This window comes from Vulpes lagopus, chromosome 1 (assembly GCF_018345385.1).
Source record: "Vulpes lagopus strain Blue_001 chromosome 1, ASM1834538v1, whole genome shotgun sequence".
NCBI classification, from domain to species: Eukaryota; Metazoa; Chordata; class Mammalia; order Carnivora; family Canidae; genus Vulpes; species Vulpes lagopus.
This window is the reverse complement of record NC_054824.1, coordinates 17,530,428-17,557,550: the sequence shown is the minus strand read 5'-3', so window position 1 is coordinate 17,557,550 and position 27,123 is coordinate 17,530,428. Positions and strand designations below refer to the sequence as shown.

At 38.8% G+C, this 27,123-nt stretch overlaps 1 protein-coding gene across 9 annotated transcripts in view; it reads left to right on the top strand.

Moving 5' to 3' along the window:
• Nucleotides 1–27,123, top strand: part of KLHL32 (kelch like family member 32) — a 228,684-nt gene that overhangs the window by 70,052 nt on the left and 131,509 nt on the right. For 8 of the 9 annotated variants that reach the window (XR_005989535.1, XM_041767394.1, XM_041767376.1 and 5 more), the window contains one exon: nt 25,682–25,789. Coding sequence is in view for 8 of the 9 variants with exons in the window: in XM_041767394.1 (XP_041623328.1) it covers nt 25,682–25,789 (108 nt within the window). In the remaining variant the exon portion in view is untranslated. Of the gene's footprint in view, nt 1–25,348; nt 25,432–25,681; nt 25,790–27,123 lie in introns of those variants that run through there. The other variant, XM_041767385.1, reaches the window with a different exon arrangement.

The window sequence follows — 27,123 nt, the reverse complement described above, 5'->3', positions numbered from 1 at the left end:
GAATGTGAGGATGCAGTAACATATGGAACACAAAATCCTTGCCCTATGACACTTACATTATAGTTGGACAAGACCAACTCTAAGCAAATAGATCAGGAAGTATGGATGTGTCCAGTGGGTTAAAGGCTGTGGAGGACAATGGAGCACAGTGAAGTGGGTAGGCAGTGATGTTCATAGTGGTGGTGGGAATTGCCTCCTTTTAATAGGGTCATCTGGGAAGGGTCACTTAGAAGTGAAGGCGCACCCCATATGCTGCTTGGCAAAGAGCATTTCAGGCAGAGGGAACAGCAGAATCAAAACTCTGAAGTGGGCAGGGTACTCGTGGTGTTCATGAGTGTTAAGGAGGTTGGTGGCTTAGTGAGTCAGGAGGTCCAGGAGCAACATATGAGGCCAGATCACATGTGACACCTTGCAGGCGGTTGTTAAGGTTTTGGTTTTTCCTTTCAGTGAGATAGGAAATGCTTGGACAATTTAGATAGAGGTATGACATAACCTGAGCTGTATGTTGAAATGATAGTTCTCCAGTTTATGTTGGGAGATAAGGGTGAAAGTGGGGACTCTAATAGGAGGTTATTAAAATAAGACAGGGATATCATGATGGATTGTATGGGGTAGTGGGCTAGAGGTGGTGAGAATTAGTGGTTGCAATTTGAAGGGAGAGCCCAGGGAATTTGATGGTGAATTGGCCACAGAGTGTGAGAGAGTCATGAGGCTGATTCTGATTCCAAGGCATGTATCTCAGGCACTGGAGAGATGAAGTTGTCATTTACTGTGATTGGGAAGACTAGTTTTTCAGTCATTTGCATATGTTAATGACACATTTTAGGCTTTCCACATGTTATCTAGTAGTTGGTACATATACAGTCTCCCCACACGAGATGGGAGACTTTACTGAGGGGAAACGTTTTGGTCTTTGTGATAGGATCTTGTTGACTTTATACTTCTTTGTCTAGCTCAGTGCCTCACACATGGTTGGTGTTCAGTGAGCATTTGAGGAATGCACACACTGATTCTATTGCAGGTAGGTTATAGTTTAACTGCATTCTGTGGTCTGGGTAGTGGATGTGTGCAGACTTGCGTTTCTGATAGTCTCCATGGTTTTTGTATAGATTTGCTCGTTAGGCTTCACACTAGTGATACTACTGACTAGGACTAGGGTATTAGCTTGAATATGGAGTCATACAAAGGTCTTCAGTCTCTGTGAGACTGAAACATCTAGCAAATGGCATTGTTTTTAAGATTTTATTTATTTGAGAGGGTGAGAGAAAGAGAGAGAGAGTGAGGGGGCAAAGGGAGAGGGAGAAGCAGACTCCCTGCTGAGCAGGGAGCCCAGTTAGGGCTCACTTCTAGGACCCTGAGATCATGACCTGAGCCAAAAGCAGACTCTTAACTGACTGAGCCACCCAGGTGCCCTGCAAACGACATTTTTAGAAAAGATTTTTTATTCATTTGAGAAAGAGATTGAGGGGAAGTATAAGCAGGGGGAGGAGCAGAGGGAGAATTAGGAGCAGACTCCCCACTGAGAAAGGAACCCATATGGGGCTCAATCTCAGGACCCTGAAATCATGACCTGAGCCAAAGGCAAACGCTTTACTAACTGAGCCGCCCAGGCACCCCAGCAGATGGCATTTTTATGTGCACAACATTGTGCCAGACCAAGAGCTGGTCTGAAATCACTAGTTGGAAGCCACTCTGACCTGATAGGGTCCAAAGCATGTGTACTTCAGTAGCAAAATGAGAGTACCAGAACAATATAGTGGTAGCAAAACTACTATTAATACTATCTATGAAAAACCACTTTGATTTGATTCTTTAAAAAAAAGATTTTATTTATTATTCGTGAGAGACACACAGAGAGAGGCAGAGACATAGGCAGAGGGAGAAGCAGGCTACCCATAGGGAGTCCCAATGTGGGACTTGATCCTAGGACCCCAGGATCACACCCTGAGTTGAAGGCAGATGCTCAACCACTGAGCACCCAGCCGTCCCTGATTTGATTCTTAAAACAGTTTTTTAAGTAGATGTTTTAATCCCTGGTTTAAAAGCTAGGCTCATGATAGTAACTGACTTGCATAACTTTATGTATTTGGCTGTGAGCTACCTGGGGGAAGAGATTGGATTTTTTCATTCTCCTATAGGATCTAACAAAATGCCTTGAGCATAATATCACAATTAATATTTTTGCTGACTGGATTCGTGAATAAATAAATGATTTTGAAGGATGGAGAAAACACTGGTCTGGAGTTCTCCAGGAGGCTTGTTAGAATAGGAAGACCTCACTTACACAATATAGATTCCAGGAGGGCTTTCCAGGGTGGGGAGGCAAAAGAGTGTCCTGGAGGTGGAGTGTAAGCAGAAGGTAGCACTATAGTTTCGTCTGGTTTTGTGGCAACTCTTGTGCTAGTGAGTTACTTATTCTATCTTATCTGATTCTGACATCAACCAGATGTGATAGGTGTTTCCATTTACCCATGGGAAAATTGACTGGAAGAGGTTGGAAGGTGTCCATAAGTCCTGTGGTTTGGAGCGACAATGCAGAGCTGAGGCTGGTGCTTTGAAAGCCCATGTTTCATCATGTTGCTTTCCACCATGGTACATGGGTTCTGTTCCCTTCCCTCCATTGGCAGATGGGAGGTGTGTCCGTCCATGAGCTCTACCTAAGTCTGTCCCCTGAGAACACAACAGGGCTAAAGGAACTACCCGAAACTTGAGGCTGGTTTGCGCTTCATCCCTTGACATGCTTCTGTGGTATCCCTGGTTGCCTCTACTAATTTCACGTTTAAAAAGTTTCACATAAAACAGCTTTAAAAAAATGTAAGTCATATAACTTAAGAGCAAGAAAAAGAATGTATTTTGCACTCTAATAAAAAAAAACCCCACATTTTAATGTGAGAATTAATTATAGAGGCAGTACAGTTTTAGACTGAGACCAATCTGGTTTATAACAGCTTTGTTCATGTATTTTCTGGCAGCGTGTGTCCTCGGGCAAGTGGCTTAGTATCTCTAGGTTTTATTTTCTCCTCCAATTGTGAAAGTAGGTGAATTGCCACTTTATGGGACTGAAGTAGAAATTAAATGAGGTAATAAATGTGAGGTGCAAACCAAGAGTCTGAAGTACACTAAATGGTGAATTGATGGTTTACAAGTAGTGATGGTGGTTTTTGTTTTTCAAGCAGAGAGCAGAGTTTTGGTTTTTAAACCAAAATTCTGTTAAGCAACATTGTTTTAAGGCTTCTTAGCAAAGACAATTTTTGCCAGTTTTGTCTGTGTTTTAAGATTTCAGTGTTGCTTTTATTTTGAAATTGTTTTTCCCAAGGCTATACTTTTGAGATATAAATCTCTAATCCTTTGAATGTGCTCCAAGCTCTCCAGGCACAAAATTCTCTTCACTTTTCTGTCTTTAGGATTTCCTGGCCATGCCATGGCTTCTGTTATAATTAACAATCCAGGATTGTTGTGGATGTAATTTCCAATGTTTGGAAGGCTGTTTATGGGAATAAGAATGCAAGTAAAATGCTCCTATGGTTTATATTTTATGACGGGAATTCGGGTGTGTGCCTTGTTGTTGTTGTAGATGCTAGCTTACTGTTTTGAGCAGACTTTGTTTTCCACTTTGAATTTCTTACTTGATGGAAATGGAATGAGATCTTGCTGAACAGTAGAAAGGAAGGCTGCCTGTATGTCATGATGACACTTACCCCTCCCAAAAGTCTCATTTCAGAGTTAAGAGTGGTTTTTAAAGTATGTAAAGAGATATCTTGACTTTAATTCTAGTGCATAGAAATATATGTAGAGATGAGAGTTTTGAGGTAATTTGCATTCCTCATGAAAGAGCTTTGGTATCAGTTTTGATGACACCAGGGTGTTGTCAATCAGAGGGCCTCACACATAGGCTGCTGTGTCTCCAGACCACAGCCTATAAGGATTTCTATTCTGCTCCAGATGGAGGAAGGCAAAATAAACTGAGATGGTCAAACACACTACTGGTTTTTTCCCTAGACTATGGGGAGAGAATAGCCCTGGGCCTTGGTTTTGTTTGTTTGTTTTTTAAGAGAAAAGTGAACACGTAGGAAAATATTTGTAGGACACCTTAGGTCATACTTCTGGCCTATTGAGGATTATCAATAAATGAAAGGTATTAGAAGCAATGGCAGCAGGAGATTAGATAGAGAGTACAGGAAGTGACCATACAAGCGACTGTGGAGGGCTCCCACATGGCTGGTGGAGCAGGGCTGATGGGTGTCAGGACTTGCATAAATCTCTCTCCCCACCCCTCCTTCCCCCTTACTGAATATTTAGCCCTGGGTTTTGCATATGATTGATGCAGCAAATATTGTTAAAACATTTATAAACATCATTCAAATCATCACAAAATATTTTATAATTAAGAGTCTTGTAAAGTTCTGTGTTCCCTTGAATTATTTCTGATGATATACCATCATGTTATCTTAGATGTAGAATTTATCCTTCATCTTTCCTCAGTTTTGCGTATGAATGAAGAATGTACTACAAAAGTATTTTCCTTAAAAAAATGCCTGTGAATATTCTGCTGTGTATTCTGTTTCTAATGTTGAAAAAAAAATCCAGATAACTTCAAATCTTGCCACTTAGAGAAGGAAATAGTAATCTTTTTGGATCTAAGAGAAGTAACCTAGAAGATTAAAAGAGATATTCCTTTATATCTCTTATTAGGCCATTTTTTTCTTTTCTTTTTCTACGCAGCAAGCAAATTAGTCACGAGTTTCACTGAGTCTTAGGACAATAAGAAGTTTAGAGTAATAAGGTTACCGTTCTTTCCTGGAGATTTTCCAAGAATGCAAAGTGAGTATTTATGAATGTGTAGAGGTATTTTCTGGCCCTTAACTCTTATACCTGGTATATGCTGCAGGCTGCTTATAAGTAGATTCTCCTTCTAGTTAGTGAATGAGAGATTCCCAATGGGGGATTATATCGAGGTAGGATAGGAAGAACAATGTTGGGACCCGATGTGTTTAACATATATATTCCTATGATTTCATTGCTAGGTTGTTCACCTCTTGTCTAGCCTAATATGTATTAGATTCTATTACATTGGTGTTAGAGATCTTATAATAAATTATTTTTTTTAGAATGGTAGACATGTTTTTCTTTGAGTGCTCTAAGAGATGGTTGTTGAATATAAACTGTATCTTCATATTGTAGGCAAAAGTTGGTTGCAAGAAGTTTGGTGGTAAATTGCCCAGAAAAAAACCAGTGAACTATATCCTAATGGTTGGAACAAGACAAGCTTTCTAGTAGTGATGACAATTACTAATTATCACAAAGTATATGTGTGGTAGGAGCAAATTTCAAAGCTATAATAAAAAGAAATTTATGCCTTTTTACATAATGAATGAAAAAAATAACACTTTAAGAGGGCAAAGAATTTCTTTGCTATAAACTTCAAAGCCTTTATTAACTGTTTTAAAGCTCCAACTCATGGAAGTATGCTATATATATATATATATATATATATATATATAGCATACTTGTGTATGTACACACACATACATATATATGTGTGTGTATATATATATATATACACACACACACACATACACACACACACACACGTATAAGTTTACAATGAAGGGAAGTGGGAGAGAGAATCTCAGGCAGGCTCCATGCCCAAGGCAGAGCCTAACATGGAGTTTGATCTCATCATTCTAAGATCATCAACTGAGCCAAAATCAAGAGTCAGTTGCTTAACCAAGTAAGCCACCCAGGCACCCCCAGAGTAGCCTTTTATCTTGAATTATAATTAAGCATCAGAATTGTTGCAAACTAACATTTCACATATAAATGTTAAAATAAGATTATTTGCAATTTCTTAGTGGAAAAGAATATTAATAGTATAAGGATTGGCTAGAAAATGAACATATTCCTTATTAAAGAAATGATAGTTGTTGTTTTTTTAAGATTTTATTTATTTACTTATTCATAAGAGACTCAGAGAGGCATAGACATAGGCAGAGGGAGAAGCAGGCTCCCTGCAGGGAGCCTGACATAGGACTTGATCCCAGGACCCCAGGATCACAACCTGAACCAAAGGCAGACACTCAACCACTGAGCCACCCTGGCTTATTCCCAGTTGTTATTTAAGCTGCAAACTCTAAACTTGGAGAGTGAGGTAAATTGCCATTCATTTAACATCTTTAATTCTTTATTAGCCTTAGTATTCTGTGTATTCACATTCCTTATTTTTAATCGTTTAATAACCCTTAGATGTAGATATTATGACAACTTACAGAGAAGGAAATTGAGTTTGCTCAACATTGAATAATTTAAGATTGCTCAACTGCTCAGTGCCAGAGTCCAGATCTCAGCGTAGGTCCACAAATCTGCAAACCTGCTAAATTTTCCATGACACTAAGCTGTGTGGACCTTAGAGAACTTTTTGTTTAAGATTGCCTGAGCATTATGCTAGGCAGAATAATGGCCCCAGTAGCATCCACATCCTAATCCCAGGAACCTGTGAACATTCCTTCACATGGAACAGGGACTCTGTAGATGTGTACCTGCAGGACCCCAAGGTGGGAAGTTATCCTGGGTTATACAGATGGGCCCCATGTAATCGTGAGGGTTCCTAAAAATGGAAGAACAAGTCAGAAGAGTCAGAGGAGATGTGACAATGGAAGCAGAGATTGAAGTGACATAATTGCTGGCTTTGAAGGCAGGGGCTATGAGGCAAGAGGTGCCATAGCCTGTGGAAGCTGGAGTACAGAAGGAGACAGCTTCTCCTGGAGCTTCCACAAGGAACAAAGCCTGCTGAAACCTTGATTTTAGCCCAGGAAAGCCCATTCCAGACTTCTGACTTCCAGACTATAAGATAATAGATATTGTGTTGTTTTAAGCCACTAAGTTTGTGGTAATTTATCACAGCAACAATAGGAGACTAATATAAGAATATTTCTTTTTAAAGGTTTTATTTATTTATTCACGAGAGAGAGAAAGAGAGAAGCAGAGACACAGGCAGAGGGAGAAGAAGGCTCCATGCAGGGAGTCCAGTGCGGGACTCGATCCTTGAACTCCAGGATCACGACCGAGCCAAAGGCAGATGCTCAACCACAGATCCACCCAAGGATCCCCTAATATAAGAATCTTACTTGTAGCTAGCTAAAGTGAATTTTTTCTTGATTTTTTTCCTTTTTTTTCAGATGTGGTTTTGCTTACCATCATTTCTGTCACCCTGGCCTCCTAGGTGCTGTGTGATCCTGTTGGGGAAATAACCCCTGTTTGTAGTTCTCAGATTTGAAGAACAATTAAACTACATTGTAGAAACTGTCGTATAAGAAGTAATTGGGTTCCTTTATCTCAAGCAAAATGGCAGAAGAGTCAGATGGATTTGGCATATTAGTGTAGAAAACATAATTATTGTTATAGTTATGCCTTATAAATAATAAGAGATCGCTGTGTCCTCAAGTGGTGTGTGGCTGGTGAGTTTTGTAACTTTTAACGGTGGAAATCCCATGATGTGTGATATCTTGAGAAAAGGGTACTTATCCCCCTGGCCTTTAAATAAGTAAAAGGTAATAAAGTGCTCTTGAAATAAACTTTACATTTCCTTTCTTTTTTTTTTTTTTAAAGATTTTTATTTATTTATTCATGAGAGACACAGAAAGAGAGGCAGAGACACAGGCAGAGGGAGAAGCAGGCTCCATGCAGGGAGCCCGACTTGGGACTCAATCCCGGGTCTCCAGGATCAGGCCCTGGGCTGAAGGCGGTGCTAAACCGCTGAGCCACCCAGGCTGCCCAAACTTTACATTTTCTTGTGGGGAGTAACATTCATGGTACTTTCTGAGGAAAAGATTTGTGATGTTGTACCTTATAGTAAAGCAGATTTTAAAAGCCAGGGTATCGCTGCAGTGTGGTATGAGGAAAACACACCTGAGCTAGTGTTGGGGGATTTGTTGTTGAAATCTCTCAATTGTTAACCTGCCACATTATCATAGTAAAATTACTTCAGTTTTTTTACTGAGTTTGTTTGTAAAATGGAAATTAATACTATCTGCTCTACTATATTATTAAAAGAATGTACTACGAAATATAAATAGCAGTGATAAGAAAAGAATAAAAATAGTTATTCTTATTCTTTTTTAAAGATTTTATTTATTTATTCATGAGAGACCCAGAGAAAGAGAGGCAGAGAGACACAGGCAGGAGAAGTGGGCTCCCTGCTGGGAGCCTGATACAGGACTTGATCCTGGATCCCAGGATCAGGACCTGAACCAAAGGCAGATGCTCAACCACGGAGCGACCCAGGCATCCCATATTTTTGTCTTCGATAAGTAAGTTCCTGATGTGTGCATGTGCAGGCATACATATGAATATCAGGTCTAATATTGAGAGACCCAGAAAGGCCTTTTGAGTCTGTGGAAGGATAAAGTAATATTTAGTAAACAGTTTTCTTTTTTAAGATTTTATTTATTTATTTGTGAGAGACACAGAGAGAGAAGCAGAGACACAGGCAGAGGGAGAAGCAGCCTCCATGCAGGGAGCCCGATGTGGGACTCGATCCCCGGACTCCAGGATCATGCCCTGGGCTGAAGGCAGGTGCTAAACTGCTGAGCCACCCAGGGATCCCCAGCAAACAATTTTTATTGAGTTATTCAGGGGTGCTAGAGTGGCTCAGTTGGTTAAGCATCTGGCTTTTTGTTTCTGCTCAGGTCATGACCTCATGGGTCATGGGATCGAGCCCTGCAGTGGGCTCCACGCTCAGTGCAGTCTGTTTGTCCGTCTCTGTCTGTTCCTCCAGCACCCCCATCCCCATGCTGGTGTGTGCACGTTCTCTCACGCTAAAATAAATAAATAAAATATTTTTTTTTTAAAAAAAGAAGTTATTCAATCTTTTGATTTGCATTCCACAAATACATTCAATCAGGATTTATATTAATTTTTTAGTGTGTCCAGAGCTGAAATGTTTATCACCCACTGAGGCAAAGGAAGAACATTGAAAACTATGGGAATCAAACCAACATTGCAACTTGCTGTGAATTACTGAATTAGATGACTTCCCCTTTTGTCATGGACAATATTTGTCAAAATGGGTAGAGTTAGTTAAGTTTGTCATAAAGCTTAAAAGTCTGAAAGATTAACATTAAGTGCAGTGATCTCTCCTGTAGGGTTTATATACCCGTGAAAGTGCAGGTGAGCTCTGGGGATATGAGGGAACATTTACAGCCTGTAAATTTTTTTTTTTAAGATTTATTTATTTATTTATTCATGAGAGCCATATAGAGAGAGGCAGAGACACAGGCAGAGGGAGAAGCAGGCTTCATGCAGGGAGCCCAACATGGGACTCGATCCCCAACCCTGGGGATCACACCCTGGGCTAAAGGCAGATGCTCAGCTGCTGAGCCACCCAGGTGTCCCCTACCTGTCAGTTTTATTTCTGTCAGTTTATTTCTGTCAGTATTATTTCTGCTTTGGGGTTCGTTTTATCATGCATATGACAGATTGGTATACATTCTATCTATATAATTTATAAATACATAAATATAGGGCTACTACTCCAGATATGTAAATGCTGTTTGCATAATCAAATAAGAAGTTTGGAGAGTGGTACCATAGTAAACCAGAACACGGGATGTAATATGGAACATTCTAGGTTTTTCATGTTAATTAGCATTGTAGTGAGAAATCTGTTTTGGGTTGCCGGGAACCAAAAACCAAAGTTTAGAAAGAAAGTGATTGAGCATGGCAATTATATTAAAGCATTATTCCACAGCAGAGGAAAGAAACCTGCATTCTGTGTTCCATTTGTAAGCATCATCAGGGCAGAGGTTTTTTGTCTTTCTTACTCCTAAATCTGCAACATTCCTAACAGGTGTAGCATAGCGGGTATTCAGTGGATAGTGTGTGAGTGAACATAGGAATTTGCTGGTATTGTGTACTAGGAAGCAACGTGGCATCTTGCTTAGAGTTGCAGAGAAGCCACGGTCATGTATTATAAAAGAGCCTACAGTGGAGCTGTTACACAAAAGTGTCACTCATTTTTCTCTCTGTGGCCTGGATGACTCTAAGTGGTAATTGGCTCTTCCAGTACCCGGTGCTCTTTGTGACTTGGTGCGTGGATCTTTCTGGTTTCCTCTGTACCACCATTCCTTCTCACTTTTTATCTTTTTCACTGATATTTCCCTTAAAAGTCTCTCTCTAAACAATAAATGTATACTTTTGGCTTTCTATTGAGTAGACTTAGAAGCACATGCCTATAATTCATAAGGTAGAAGAGTGGAACATTTTTAATTTTTTGCAGCCAAATCCAATAATATTAAATTAACATTTAATAAACATGCTCTTGAATATTGTATTTAGATAGGAAAAATGTCTTTTCATTTTTATTCTATGGACTATCTTAATGTAGATGAAGCAGTCTTTATACCCAATTCCCATAAAAATACTCAGATTCATTTTTTTCATCTTGGTACTTTTAATGTAGCTAAATTTAAATATTACAACTCTTCATTGTGGCTGGGGAATAGTTACTTAAAATTTAGTTAAGGGAAAGAAATATATCCTTTTTAGATCATTGTTTAGATTATTGTGTGCATATTAAACAGTAAGTATAAAACATTAACCTATAATAAAGCATGAATTATTGATATAGTAAAGCATAGAAATATGATTAATTATGTATAATGCTAAAATTACTCTGTTGAAATTTAATCTGTCACTTTTTTTTTAAAGAGATTTTATTTATTTGAGAGTGAGAGTGAAAGTGAGCTTGGCCAGGGGAGGAGAGAAGCAGACTCCCCGCTGAGCAGGGAGCCCAACACAGGGTTCAATCCCAGGACCCTGGGATCATGACCTGAGCTGAAGGCAGACACTTAACCAACTGAGCCACCCAAGCATCCTGAAATTTAATCTCTTTTGGGATTCAAAAACCATTTAATCTTTTCCTTGCCTTAGGGTATCCAATACATTTTCAATTCTCATTTATGTTGCCATAGAAAAAAAAGCAATAAACATACTTTCTGGTGTTTCAACACTAGATTAATAGGAGTTGGCTTTTTTATGGGGAAATCATGTATGTTGTAAGTGGTCTATCAAAAAGGATTTAAAATGAAATTAAAGGGCCATAAAAACATAGCAAAATAAAACGTAGAGGCTGATAGGTGTAATTCGCAAGAAGTAAATAAAATGATAAGCCCTGTATGTTAGAGGATAAAACAATAGGGAAGTGGGTGGTGAATAATGTTTATTCATTGAAGTGCTCCTATATCAGTGTATGGAACTACAAGGCAAGAAGAAATTAATTAGAAATTTTCACCTAGGGGGTGCCCAGGTAGCTCAGTTGGTTAAGTGTCTGACTCTTTATTGTGGCTCAGGTCATGATCTCAGGGTCATGAGTTTGAGGCCTGTGTCTGGCTCCACACTGGTCATGGAGGCTGCTCAAGATTCTCTCTCACCCTCTCTTTCAGCCCCTCCCTGCTCTCTCTTTTTCCCACTCTCTAAAAAAAAGGAAAGGAAAGGAAAGGAAAGGAAAGGAAAGGAAAGGAAAGGAAAGGAAAGGAAAGGAAAGGAAAGGAAAGAAAAAAGAAAAAGAGAAAGAAAGAAAGAAAGAAAGAAAGAAAGAAAGAAAGAAAGAAAGAAAGAAAGAAAAAGATTTGCATCTAAAATTAGAAATGACTTCATGGGCACTCCTCAGGTTTGAAGGAAAAGAATTTATTTATAGGTCTGGCAAATTTTGATTGAGTGCCTATGGCAAGCCAGATAATCTACATTTTGTCATTAAATCTATGCAACAGTTCTCTGAGACAGGTACCTTCATTTTGTGCTTGTGCTAATGGAAACTGAGACCTAGGGAGGTAAGGTAACCTGGCCAAGGTCACATAGCTAATAAGGGATGCAGCCTTAAGGCCAAAGTTCTCCACCCTTTGCTCATCTACCTCCTACTCTGCTGAATGCTCAGTGTCAGAGTGAGTTAGAATGGCTTCTGGTTCTTGAAGAGGATATAACTATAATTGGGGGAACAAATTTAACATTTCAGTTTACAGATGTTAGTTTCAAGAAAAGAGAATCCTGGGTATGTCCTCATGGATTATCCTATGCAATGTGTTTAGGATTTAGGGGATTAATAAGCAGAGTCAAGCTGGTTGTGTCTAAAAGATTTTACTTGAGCTCAGAGACAGATGGCAAAGCTAATTCCAGCTGAAGGTTTCTGATTCCCAAGGTTCTTATCCAAGGCTTAGTCCAATAGACGGAATGCCCTCATCATTAGGTGAGTAGCTGGTCTGCTTATTTACAGGTAAAGGTTTGCTGGCAGCCTTCCATTCTGGAGGGGGTGCTGATAGAGCCTATTATTCCACACATAAGACAGAAGGCTAGGATTCATGCAAGGATTAGGTGGGAGAGAGCATAGCTTAGAGAAATGAATTGTGTCATGCAAAGGGGCCAGATTTTTCTGATGTAGAAGTAGTGATAGACAAACCAAATAATTCAGGAAGGCATAGAAACAGGAATGTGGCTGAGAGAGCCAGCTGATCCTCAGTTATTTATGTTTCCCTTCTGGAGTTCTTGCTTGGAAGTGTCTACTCAGCTAGGGACTTCATTTCCCAATACTGCTTGTATCTTAGTTGGGTCGTGTGACTAGTTCTTGTCGAGAGGGTGTGAATAGATGAAGTGGTTATGAGCAGATGTTGCTGCTCCTCAGTCTTTTTGCTCATCTATAAGCCAAACAGAAACTCCTAGGACAGAGTCCTAAGATGAGAGGAGCCTAGACTCTAAATAACATGTGGATGGTTGCTCAATGAGGAATACACACACTGGACTGTTATGAGTAAAGCCATGGGAATTTGGGCTTTATCTGTTATGTAACTATCTAAGATTATAATGTCACATTCCCTTAATTAATATAGAATCATCAACAGACTCAACAAATGTATGACACTATGATAGTCTGGAAATGGTTATTAAGGCAATCAGAAAGAGATTTTATAGTAAGTGTAATTCATATTAGATGAAGAGAACTTTTTCATTGCCACATATGTCCAAGGGAAAAAAGAAAAAAAATGGTATGAAAAATACCACAACATAAGATGGCAGGAATTAGACCAAATAATTTAGTAATCACAATATGTGTAAACTGTTCGATGTCATCCATTGAAAGGCCATCCATCCAAACAAACTCAGATTTATTTAAAATAGGAATCTAAGTATATTTTCTTTATAAGAAACATCCCAGAAAAATATGTTAGACACTAACAAAGTATGTGTAATGATATTATTATGACACAAACTAGAATTCACAATGAACAGAATTAGAAGGAAGGAAAAGTGGTATTCTGTGCTGATCAAAGTATCAAATCTATCAAGAAGGCAATAGTGATGGACCTATATCCACTTACTATAAAGATTCAAAATATGTTAGGAAAATAATAGGATTATAGAGAGAAGCCAAGAAATCCTCAGTCCTAGAGATTTTTAATACTCTTCTCTCTGAAACTGTCAGATCATGTATATTAACAATAATAAAAATTTAAAAAGAGAATCTGGACCACACATATTTTCCATGCACATGAAACAGTTATAAAAACTATAGTTAAATAAATCATTCTGACCACAGAGTGAGTAGGCCATAAGGAACTCACTGAAACCAGGAATCAGGAACAGTTAATAGTCTTACCTCCCATACACTTGAATTTTTTTTTTTAAAGCACTCTTCTGAATTCATGAGTTAAGGGAAAAATGAATGTCCAAATGACAAAATATTTAAATACCAATTAATGCATTGCTCTTCATATGGAATTGAAGAAGGACAGTTGTAGCCTTTTTGCAGTTTGTGTTCCTTGGGAAGAAGACTCTCAGACAGTTTAGTTTGAAGATCCCTTGGAATCAGAACCCACCAATGGAGATGAAGAAAGCAGGATTTAGGAGGAGAAGTTCTTCTTCGATGTAAACCCAACAATAGTCTCAGCTGACTTTGCAGGCAATTCTGGGGCTGAAATGCCTGTTCGTGTGGGGCCGAGGTGGCCAGGACTTTATATTCTTGTACCGACCTATCAGTCATTAGATGGTGGCTACCCAGGGAAAGGTCATGACCTTGGACAAGGCACTCAATGACTGAGGCCATCCTCTGCTCTCCCAGCAGCCAGAACTACAAATTCTTTTTTAAAGAGGGATCTGGGCAATTCATCACAGTGTCCTCTCCAAGGCTTGATGCATCCATTTAAAAATAGGAAAGATACAGAATAATGAACTATGCTTTCAACTCCAAACATAAGAATTATAAAACAAATGCTAATAAAACAGCTGGAAGGAAGGATAAAAGCAGGTATTCATGAAATAGAAAAAAAAATTAACAAATATTTTAAAACTATTTTTGAAAAATATGAATTACTTAGATAAACTTTGGCCTAATGTATTCAAAAATTATAAAGAAATGAAGAGGCAATATATAAGAAATGAAAGGTTTCTTGATATAAAAAATGAAACGTGGTATTTAGAGGTGTAGAAAGGAAAAGTGATTATTAGAAGAATAGAAACTTTGTTTTTTAAAGTTTTATTTATTTATTCATGAGAGACACAGAGAGAGAGAGACACAGGCAGAGGGAGAACCAGGCTCCATGCAGGGAGCCCGATGTGGGACTCCATCCTCTGGGACTCTAGGACCACACCCTGAGTCAAAGGCAGGCGCTAAACCGCTGAGCCACCCAGGCGTCCCTAGAAGAATAGAAACTTTATACCAATACACTTCAGCACCGTGATGAATGAGTTTCTACAAAAATATTAATTACCAAAATTGAACCGAAGGATAAGAAAATATAAGAAACTGGAGTAGTCATCAAAAAGTAGCCACATACCTCCTCAGAAAGGCAATGGGCCCAGATCTTTTAGTTGCTTATACTACCAACTCTACTTAACAGTTACTTCCCATATTATAGAAACTTTTTCTAAAGTCTGGAAGAAAATGGAAAGCCACCCGTCACTTATAAAGCTAGCGTAATTCAATTGCCAAAATTCAAGGGCAGCAAAAGAAACAAGATCCATATCTCACTTATGAGCATAGATACAAAAATTGTAAATAAAATAAAACCAAATCCAATAATCAACTTTCAGTCCTTTGTTTTTCCAACTCATCATCAGCTTAATTACTTCCTGTGTTTTGAAACACATCCTTTTTTTTTTTTTTTTTTTAAGATTTTATTTATTCATGAGAGACATAGAGAGGCAGAGAGATAGGCTGAGGGAGAAACAGTCTCCCTCTGGGGAGCCTGATGCAGGACTCCATCCCAGGATCCTGGGATCATCATGACTTGAGCCAAAGGCGGGTGCTCAACCACTGAACCACCCAGATGCCCCTGAAACACGTTCTTCACTTGGCTTTTGGGTTTTCCAGGATTATCTCCACTTACTAGTTGCTACTTCTCAATATTCTTTTCTGGTTTTACCTCGTATCCTTAACTTCTTAAAATGAGAGGCCTGGATTCAGTTTTTGTACTTCTGTCTGTACCAGCTTTTGTGATAACCTCATACTGTCTCATGGCTTTACCTGGCTACACATAGATATATGTAATACCCAAAATGATGTATTAGGACACCCCATAGAAACAGAACCAGTGGGACACTAGGATTTTATTTGTAGGGAAAGAGTTTTATTATAAGGAATTGACTTATGCAACTGTAGAAGCTAAGAAGTCCCAAGATTTATGCTCAGCAGCTGGAGACAGGGGAACCAAGGGAACAGTTTCAGTCTAAAACTGCAAGCCTGAGACCCAGGAAGAGCCAGTGTTTCAGTTTGTGGCTAAAGGCATGAAAAAGTCAATATTTTAGCTTGAGGGCAGCCAGGCAAAGAGAATCCTCTCCTTTTGAGCCTTTTAATTCTATCCAAGCCATTAACTAATCATAGGAGGTCCACCCCCATTGGAAAGAGCAATCTGCTTTACTCAGTCTGTCTATTCAGATGTTAAATCGCATGCAGAGACACCTTCACAGATACACACAGGGTAATATTTGACCAAATATTGGGGAACCTCATGGTCTAGTCAAATTGGCAAAATTAATCATCACAGATGATGACTCCTAAATTTGTATCTCCAAACTGGGCCTTCTCCTAAAATGCAGAATGGGTGTATCCAATGACCCGTTCATCATTGATGAACATCATGGATGTTTAAGAGGTTATCTCAGGGGCTCCTGGGAGCAGCTCAGTCACTTGAGGGGACTCAGTCGGCTAAGCCTCTGACTCTTGACTTCAGCTCAGATCATGATCTCAGGGTTCTGGGATTGAGTCCTACATCAAGCCCCACATCAGGCTCTGTCCTCAGTGGGGAGTCTGCTTAAGGATTTCTGTCCCTCTCCTGCCTCTCCCAGCTCACTGTCACCCTATCTAAAATAAATTAATAAATCTTTTTTTTTTAAAGAGGTATCACAAACCGAATGTGTCCAAACCAAACTCCCCTTTTCCTCCCATAGACCTGCTCATTACACAATGTTCTCCATTTCAGTTAGTGGCAACTCTGTAGTTGATGCAGACCCCAAACCACCCAGTAATTCCTGACACCTTTCTTTTGCATCCAGATTGGCAGCAAGTCCCACGGCTCTACTTTCAAAAAATATTCAGACTCCAGCCACTTCTCCTACTACCATCTAGTGGAAGCCTATCATCTTTTGCCTGAGGTTTTGCAATACCCTCTTACTTTATCATCCTACTTCAATCCTTGAACTCTTGGACTCTATTTCAATACTGCAGCCCCAGTGATCTTAATGAAAATGTGAGTCAGATTATATCACTTCTGCTCAGCCCCCTTGATGACTTCTACTTTCACTCAGAGTAAAAGCCAGTGTTACTTGTTTACCTGATTCTATCCCATCAGGCCTCCCTCATATGACTTTTGCCCTGCCTGCCTCCACTCCAATCACACTGGCCTCCTTGGTATTCCTCAGACATTCCTGTCAAGCTCTCACCTCAGGGCCTTTGCACAGGTATTTCATCTGCCTGCATTACTCTCCTGGGTAACTATATGACTGACTCCTTTGCCTTTTTCAGGTTTTGTGTAAATACCACTTTGTCGGAAAGTAAGACTTTAGCTTTTATTTATGCTAACTTAATTTTTAAAGAAGACTATATTAATGGATTACTTATATTGATAAAAAAAAAATAAAGACAAAAAGCCACCATTTCATTTTTTTTTAACTGTGAGGAATTGTAAGCCCAGTCAGTCACAGCTCTTTCCCCTCTGAGGTTTCATTGTTGTTGTTTTCAAATATTTTACTCATTTATTCATGAGACATACAGAGAGAGAGGCAGAGACATGGGCAAAGGGAGAAGCAGGCTCCCTCTGGGAGCCTGATGCAGAACTTGATCCCAGGACCCAGGGATCACGACCTGAGCCAAAGTCAGACACTCAAGCAGTGAGCCACCCAGGTGCTCCCGTCCCCTGAAGGTTTTGGATCATATTTATTCAGTAGTGATAAGGATGCCTGGGTTCATAGAGTTGTAAACACAAAACTTATACCTGTTTTAATTTATACAAGTAAAAATGATCTTTATTGAACTGTCATCTTTTGACAGTTATCCATACAGATATGGATAACTGTCTTTTGTCTTTATCCATACAGATCTCTCTGTAAATTGCTGGTGTGGGGATGGGGAGCAGAAGGATGCTTGGAGATACTGGGGCACTAAACTCTGGTTTCTTCCCATGCATAAGAATATGGCATTACTGATCCTGATATTGGATTAAAAGCCAAGAGAGTGGGACTCCTGGGTGGCTCAGCGGTTGAGCATCTTCCTTTGGCTCAGGGCATGATCCCAGAGTATGGGGATTGAATTCCACATCAGGTTCCCCACAGGGAGCCTGCTTCTCCCTCTGCCCATGTCTCTGCCTCTCTCTCTGTGTCTCATGAATAAATAAATAAAATCTTAAAAAAAAAAAAAAAAAAAACCGAGAGAGTGATGATTATATCAACTCCCTAACGTAGAACTTCTTAGGTTCTTAGTGGATATGTCCTACTGAAAAGGGGATTTAGTGCTGAGTCCAAGAGACTTGTGACCTAGCAGACATTTTGCTGTTTTCTAGGAACCAGCTGGCCTAGTCTTACATAAAACATATCACTAAAGCCACTAGGTAATTAGGAGCCAGGGAAAACTCGACACCTGACTGCTCATAAGTTTTGAGTCCTTGGCTAATTAGTAAGGGACTTAATGTGGTAGCATGTGATCTCATCCTCTCAACTTGTAATATGCATGTGGGTCACCTAGAACTTTTGTTAAAATGTACCTTCCATCCAGTAAGTATGCGGTGGGCCTGAGATTCTCATCTCTGAGTAGTGAGGGGCCAGTGATCTCTACAGTACCTTCTAGTTTCAGTATTCCATTTACATAAGAGAAGCTAGAATTTTAGCTGTGATGTTTACAACACACCCAGCGTGGCTTTGATAAACACTATAAGAGCCTCTTCTGTGTTGTACAGAATCTTCCCTGAAGGCTTATCATATTGTAATCGACACAGAATCCCTCACTTGGCCTCTGCAGTTGCTCCCCCTCTTATTTTTTCTCTTCAGGCTTTCCTGATACTACTGTCCTCTGAAACTTGCCTTCTTCATAGCTAACTTCCCCTGATTCGTGCGGACTGTGTATCACATCTGCTCGGTCACTTCTCGACATGGGCTCCAGATTCTGTTAGGACAGCTGTCAAAGTGCAGGAAATTCAAGTTTGGTTTTAGTCAGTGCATCCTTAGTAGATTTTGAAAGGCACAGTTGTGTCCTATGAGGACAGAACACATGGTCTCTATGTGAAAAGATTGATTCAATAATGGTTATCAAATATATTCAATAAGGAAGAGAAAGTGTCATCCCTAAATATCTGAAAGAATAGACTTTTTTACATGGTGGGTAGTAAAGTATTGAAATCCCATACCCAAGGAATATAGCCATAGACTAAAAGGTGACAGAAACACCAGAGGAATGAGCAAAAGCCAAGAAAGAGATTCAGGAGGGTGACCCAAGGCTAAAGCCAGGTGTGTGGATTCCATCTTCTGTTTTCCAGAGTATGTAACAATGGATAAGGATAAATACAACTCATGCATAGCCTGACTTCATGGTGGGCAACAGTTTCTGGCCTTCCCATCTACTGTATCTTTAGCTAAATAAAAAACAACTTGATTTGTGTCCTTTTTCTGTTCCATTCCCCAAAAGACTCAAGTAGCTGAAATCTGGCCACATCCTGGAGGAGGAGAATTCTAAAGAGAAATAGGATAAACCATAATCATGCTGGTTTTGAAGGGCTCATTATCACTATGTAGTTAATTTAAGAAGCAACTGTGCCAAGAGCAAAGCTGTGAAATACAGCTAGATTCTTTGAATAAACAAGTTACATATTTGAAGATGTTGGGGAAAACCAATATGTTTCACAGTTTTTAGCATGTAAGGTGAACTTTTCTTTATATGGTTAAGATGAGGGAAAACTGGTAGTTGAGAAATAATTTTTGCTGCTTAATTATATGTATAGTAATGTAATTGCTGTTTTCGTTTGTCTTGATATTTTGTTCTCTGAGATTTTACTGTACTGTTGGAGGAAGAATTAAAACAGCTACAAATGTATTGGGGGAAAAACCCTCCAACCAAACATCCCCACTCTTTCAGGCCATTAAGCTCTCCAGATTGGATTGTTTTTACATTTGCGAGATAAAGAAGGTAAATAGTCCAGTTCAACTGTGGTCAGGACCCTTCTGTCTTTAATGCCAGGGAAATGGGCAATTGTGGTTAATTAAACAGTCTCATTAACTGAGATTTGCCACCCATTCTATATGTGAGGTATAGCCAAAATGCAATAAAAGATAATCACCATTAATACTAAATTGAGCAAAATGTAATCTTTGTTGACTCAGAAGTTAGCTCAGATCTCTGTAATGCCACATGGCCACTGTAAACATTACTAATAAATAATCCTGCACATATAAAAGATGGAGGGGATCAGGCTAGATCTGCTGCTATCATTACAAGTTGCTCTTTTTCATAACTTCCTTATGCATGTTAGTTTGAATTTATCTCATAAAAGATAAGGGTTGATGTACCTCACACAATGCAGTTATTTCATTCATTAAAACACCTAGATTTCTTATAAAAGGGAGTTCACTGTACATCTTGCCCATGTCCAGTGCAACTCCAAAGTTACATGTAGTTTACCAGGTGAAAAGATCATTATTTACCAACTTATAAGTGCTTTTAAAAAAAAAGTCTATTGGTGTTCTCATCTTTGAAGATGTAGAATTTCCATTGGTCAGTTTTGTGGCATAATGTACCAACCTGAACTGGGTTGTAGTTTATTTGTGACTGCATGACAACTAACATGACCCAAAGAAACTTAATTCATGTCCTGTGATTTTAAGACTCAATTTGTGTCATTTCTGTGTGAAATACAGGAGGAATGACACACTGTAAATCAACAATTCTCTCTGTGGTTGGCACTTCAAGTGGATTGTGTTCTTACAAACTGGATTTTCAATTAGAAAGATTTGTGGGGCAGCAGCACATTATCAACCAAGAATGAGCTGTGACAACTGTAAATCTCAGCCTGACAAAGGCTCTCCCAAAGACAAAAACAGCGTGAACCAAGGAAGAATCTGCACAGTGCTTCCATATTTCTAAGCAGAACCTTATCTCATGCTTTGGCAGAATGTTGTGGCTTGATAGAGGGCATTGCCATATGTTCCTACTTTTTTTCTAAATGTCTAGCTTTGCACTAATTTTTAGTTAGCTTCTTTCTGTTTAACTGTAGCTACTTACGTAAAACACCTCATATGCAAAAATTCTCTTCCTATGTCAGATTCATTATTTCTGTTCAGAACACTGTGGAACAGCTGGATGTCATCTGAAGCTACATCATCATCTGAATTTTTGAAGAGCATGTTGGTTCATCATTCATTCATTCATCTATATTTATTGCATGCATGCAGTGCTAGGGTCCAGGGGTTCCACAGTGAGGAGGAAGATATGGTGCCCACTTTCATGGAGTTTACCTTTTCAGGACATTCAATGCTAAAAGATAGCACCTATGGTCCTATCACTTCTTTTGCCACCAAAGGACATTTTGTCCTTCACTGTGGGCTCCAGAAACTCTCTTGACATTGTTTCACAGGCTCTTTTGACATTTCACAAGCCTCACAAGCTGATAAATGACTGGGCTCTTCCTTACTTTGGTGGTATCCAGTGAGACTTCTTCTAATTGAGGTGTCTTGTAAGTTTATTAAACCCAAAACATAGACCTTGATTTAATAGTTCCCTTTTTTCTTCTAATTAACTGATATTGTAACTTTTTAAAATTATGTTTAAAATTTATGACATTAAGTTCCTAAGACTATATGATATGATATCAGAATGGAAGTTGTGTTTTTATGGAAATGGTGGTGATGGTTTTTATGATGTGGTCAGTCCTTAAAGTAGGGTATAGGAGTATGTGGTTAAAGTCAAGTCCTGTAGCCAGACAGGGATTTTGAGTGGGTCAGTCATTAGGAAAGTATTTCCTAAAGGAACAGATGGGCAGAGGGCAGAGGAGGGGCTGTTTCCTTGCTCTTGTTCCAGATGGGATCAAAGAGACACAGCTTGGATTAGAACAATAGCTTCTATTTATTAAGCATCTACTATGTGCCAGGTACTATGCCCGCCATTAAGCATAATCATATCTAAATCTCAAGACAACTCTATGAGGTTTGTATTGTCTCTGTATTACAGATAAAGGGACTGAGGTTCAGAGAAATTAGCCAAGGCAAATTGCCACTTGACTATAGGTTATGAACCCAGGATTTGAATCAGATGTGTCTTTCTGCACAGTCCTGAACATTAAAACTAAAAGTTTTCAAAAGGCACTTGTTAGAAATACACAGGTGACACATATTTGTTGTAGTGATCCAAATGATACTATGTAAGTAAAGTAAAATTCATAGTCTTTTCCTTCCCTCAATAGTCATACCTTATGGGACGCCTTGGTGGCTCACTAGTTGAGCACCTGCCTTGAGCTCAGGTCCTGATCCTGGGGTCTTGGGGTGAGTCCTGTATCAGACCCTCTGCTTACGTCTCTGCATCTCTCTGTGTGTCTTTCATGAACAAATAAAATCTTAAAAAAAATAGTCATACCCTCGAACATAACCACAGTGATAAATTTGGTGTTCCTTTATTGTGTGTACAAACATGTACAATGATATATGTACATGATTTAAGGGGTTGTATTCTCATTCCGACTCTACCAAGCCAGGCTTCAAGTTCAGTAGCTCACTGGTTGAGGATGCCTGTTCTATGCCACCTTTGCTATGATTGCTTTTGAAAGACCCCAAAGAAAGTAGATGCAGAAAACTCCCCTGGTGGCCTTTTCTTTTATTTAACCTTTGTTGTCAGGAACTTTTTGCATTTCATTAACCCAAAAAATTCTTCTCAGTTTGAGTCCTTTCTGTCAACAGTGGAGTTGATGGAGAGCAGCTGGTCACCATTTCAAGTGCAATTACAACTTGGAAGATCTGAAAAAAGAAGTTAGTGTTGGGAAAATAAAACATTAAAATACCTGTATACTAAAAAACACATTGGAAACAACTGAAATTTTTTCCAGTTTTTTTTTTTTTTTTAGAGTGGCTGTAAGAAGTCTAGAAGCAAATTCAGAATTACGCAGATAGAAAGTCTTTTTTTTATTGTGACCTGTGCTTTTTAGTTTTGAAATTTTATTGATTTATTGATTTATGTTTTTAAGTAGGCTCCATGCCCAATGTGGGACTTGAACTCATGATCCTGAGATCAAGCGTTGCATTCTCTGTGTGAGCCAGACACCCCTGGTTTTGATTTTAGATCTTTTACAAAACGCATAAGCAGAATCCATTTGCATTAAAATCAATTTTCTGAGAGCCCTTTTTAAACTATTGCTACCTTGATTAAAAAAAAAAAAAAAAAACCCAGAGGATAGTATTCCCAATGTATCACTGCTTTTAACCAAAGAATACATGAAAACTTAATTGTATTTCATCATTATTCCAGTATGTAAGTTTCATTAAGACTTTACCATATACAGGCACTATAAAAAATACTGCATACATGTACTGTCATCTACATTTCAAACACATTCATAAAGTGGGTACAATTTTTGGCCCCATTTTTTAGATAAGAAAAGAGTCAGAGAGAGGTTACATGTTTGTCCCAGTAACTTGCCAGTGTGTGTAATCAAACCCAGAATAGTTTGATTACACATTTGCCTTTAATCACTGTGGTTCACCAAACCAAGGGTTATGTGATTTCAGATCCATTTTTCTTAACCAATCATATAGTACCTTAAATCCCAGTGGCAACACCATTAAGCCATATCAGTTCACTACCTATCCACATTGCCAAATATACCATATTGACCATTCAGCTTCTAAAGGAATGTCAGGTTTCATTTATTCATGATAAAGTAAATTCCTGAAAGTAAAATATTCTAAATGTTTGCTATTTAATATAGCAAATATAATTGAGTATGTTACCCGTTACATAACGCCTAATGTCTTTAGGATATTTTGAGTGTTTTTTTTTTCAAATTTTAAGCATTTAAAATGCCTTTAGAAGATTTCTCAAATCAAAAGAGAGCCATAATTTTCTATTTCTAACAATTAAAATTTTAACTATAAGCTAACAGAGAATTCTATTCATTATGAAAATTCAGAGCTCTCTAGTGGAGAGAGAAATGAGGATCTCTGGAAAGAATAATGGGCCACCAATTAATACTGCCAGTCAGGGGTGCCTGGGTGGCTCAGTTGGTGAGTGTCTGACTCTTGGTTTCTGCCCAGGTTGTGATCTCAGGGTCATGAGATTGAGTCCCGCCTTGGGCTCTATGCCGGGCATGGGCCTGCTAGGAATTCTCTCTCTCTCTCTCTGTCTCTCCTTCTCTGCCTCTCCCCTCTCAAAAATAAAAACCAAACAAAAAAACCACCATTCAATATATATTAAATTAAAATATATAGAGCTGTGAGGATCAAAAACAAATTTATCACCATAAAAATTCTAAGATGTGAATATTATTAATACTTTGGTCAAACAAAAACATCACTTTTCTAAACTTAAAAAATATAGTGTATACTAAAATATTACCATACATAAGAGTAAGATTCCCCCCGCCTTACTTTTTTGTTTTATCTCTATGAAGTTAGCTAAGCTGCAGAATTTGAAGGGATAGTTTCCATAAGACTTTTATCACTTCTGACATCAATTGCAAGTTTGAGGGATTCCTAAAATTATTCTCATATTCAATAATTCACTAGGAAGTCTCCCAAAACTCGCTGAAATGTTTTATACTTACTGACTTTTTGCAGGGAAAGGATACAAATTGGAATTAGACAAGGAAAGACACATTGAACAGAATCCAGAAGTGGACCACATACAGAGCTGCTAGCCATCCTCCCCCTTTGGAGTCATAGTATATCTCCTCCTGGCCACGCTAAGTGATAAAATGCACAGAGGACTGCCAACCAGGGACACTCACCCAAACTTTTGGTGTTCAGAGTTTATTTGAGGCTCAGTTATAGATTGCCCATGTGTTTGACCTTTTGTCCCCTGCCTCTCCTACAGGTCAGGCTAATACCTTTAATTCTCAGTTTCTGGAGGCCAGAACTGATATAGTATGGTGCAACCCCCCATAATAAATCATGTTGTTAGACTGTCATTGGCCAGGCCAAACAAGGACACTCCTGTCTGGCAGGATACTCCAAGGGCCTGGAGATTTCCAAGGCCTGGAGTGGCCTTCCAGAAGCCCAGGGAAAAGACCAGAGCTCCCTTTGGGTAAGGTTAATTCTCCACTATATAAATGTATACTTCTCTAAATTATGTATTTCATTATTGGTAACCCAAAATGGAATATTCTCTTTATACCTGTTAAATCAAACTTTTTAAAAGTATACAAATTACTGTGGGTTTCCTTGTTTGTTTTTGGACATGGGATATGCAGATATATTTTTTAAAATGTCAAGTTTTCATTTTTTTTTTTAATTTTCAAATTTTCATTTGACATACTGATCATCCAGTAGAACTGATTTTCAGTAAGTTGGCCATTTGGAGAATTGGTTTGGGGCAAATTGATTTTCACTAAATAACTTAGTGATTCTCAAATTTAAATGAGCATCAGAGTCATGTGGATGGCCCGTTATAACACACATTGCTGGCCCCCACTGTGAGTTTTCTGATTCAGTAGGTCTGAGCTGGGGCCCCAGAAATCTGTACTCTAAAGTTCCCAGGTGACGCTGATATTGCTGGTCCAGGGTCCACATTTTGAGAGCCACTGGAATAGAGTGTATGATACATGGCAGATGAGAGGAATGAGCTGTGCCATTGAGATGAGGCAGAAAAAAAGGCAAAGAGTCAGCAAACGGAAGTTCTACTTTTCATGTCCTGTTGGCAGGAGTGTTTGAAGTTCTCCAGATTTCATGATAGTTGTGAGACCCCAGATCCAGAGAATGAGTTCAGTGAGTGAGCCTAAACGTAGTTACCTCAGAGAACAGCCGTGGGGTTAAATAGAACTCTGTGTGTGAGGTGTACAGTGCCATTTGTGTGTTATTGTAGCTGTTTAGACAGCAAAGTGATTTGCAGTGGCTTGTTTTGAATACCAAAATCAGTCTTTATACAATGTTTTTCTTTCTTAGTCTGTCTAGGACTTTGTCTTATTCTCTTGCTTTGTAAATTCTGTCTCATTTCTCTCATTTTCTCCCATCTCAGGCCATGTTCAGTCTCTGTATGGTGGAAAGTGGAGCTGACGAGGTGAATTTACATGGTGTGACCAGCCTTGGCTTAAAGCAGGCCCTGGAGTTTGCATACACAGGACAGGTATGGTACCACATGTCATCTTAGAGCTTAACATTTTAACTGCAGCTAACCAGAGAGGATTATCCTTGACGTCTGAGATTTAGGTATTTCTCTTGTTATTTATTTTGATGTTTAGAAAAAAAAAAAAGCTCACATCTCCTTAATTTTGTTTTTAATTCCATTTTATTCAACTTACATTTAGTGTCTTCATGCTAAAATAAGGGCCTCATCTGTTGGTAGGCCCATATCCTGGTGCAGTAAAGAAGCATAGACATAATCAAATGTACTCATTGTGTTGAGAAGTACAGTAGAAGCAGAATACAAGATGCATTGGAGACAAAAAGGAGGTTGTGGTCAGCTCGGGTCATCAGTACCAACTTTCACAGAGAAGGTGGTATTTGGGTCTTGAAGAATGTTGGGAGCTCTGTTTTCTACTAAATTTCCCTCCTTAGAGAGGCTTTTTAAACCATATGATATTGTCCATTTTCTTTTCCAGAACTGGTAGAATTTGAGATATGTTTCATAGAGTAAGTGAGGCAACTTGGCAGCAGAAATGAAAATAGTGGGTAGAAAGGAAAAAAGCATCCATTAGGTAGCAGGTGCAAAGGGAGATACAAAGGAAATGGATCACAAATTCAGGGGCAGCCCAGTCAGATTTTATGCTGTATGAAATTCAGGTGGACAGTTATTATTCACAGAGTTGCCAAAACTGATTCCTACTGAGGTGAGCAAACTATGTCTTGTATGCTTTTTGGTTTACAGATATAAAGACAGATACCAGCTCTAAATTGTATCTATTGTAGATTTCTTTCTTCGTGTCTGAAATATGGTCATGCCAGCACTTGCCTATCTGTAAACTACTATTGATAACCTATAGCTCATACTTTCCTGGGGTGCAGTGGGAATGAAATAGTACATTTTGTGTGTGTGTGTGTGTGTGTGTGTGTGTTTGATAAAACTACCTGAGTAATTATTGTACTTAGCTGCATTGGCAATGGAATGGTTTAAGCTCAGAAATTATAGGCTGCAACACTTTTAAATCATGAGTAAACAGAAGGGTGCAAAAATTGCTATAAAGGCTGAGATAGAACACACATGCAGATATAAATGGGTGTCTTATTATTTGCCTTGATTGCCCTATAGTTTCTTTCACAACTATATATATATATGTGTGTGTACTATATGTAATGCTATGGCATGGATTTTTTGAAGGGTAAGAAAACTGCTTGGGAAGAAGTTTGCAGAAGGGAAGCCATATCTCGTTGCTTAGGAGTCATATGCTCATATTCCACTTTTATGAGTTAAAAAGAATGCCATTAATGCTTAAAAAAAAAAAAAAAGCAAGCCCCAGGGCC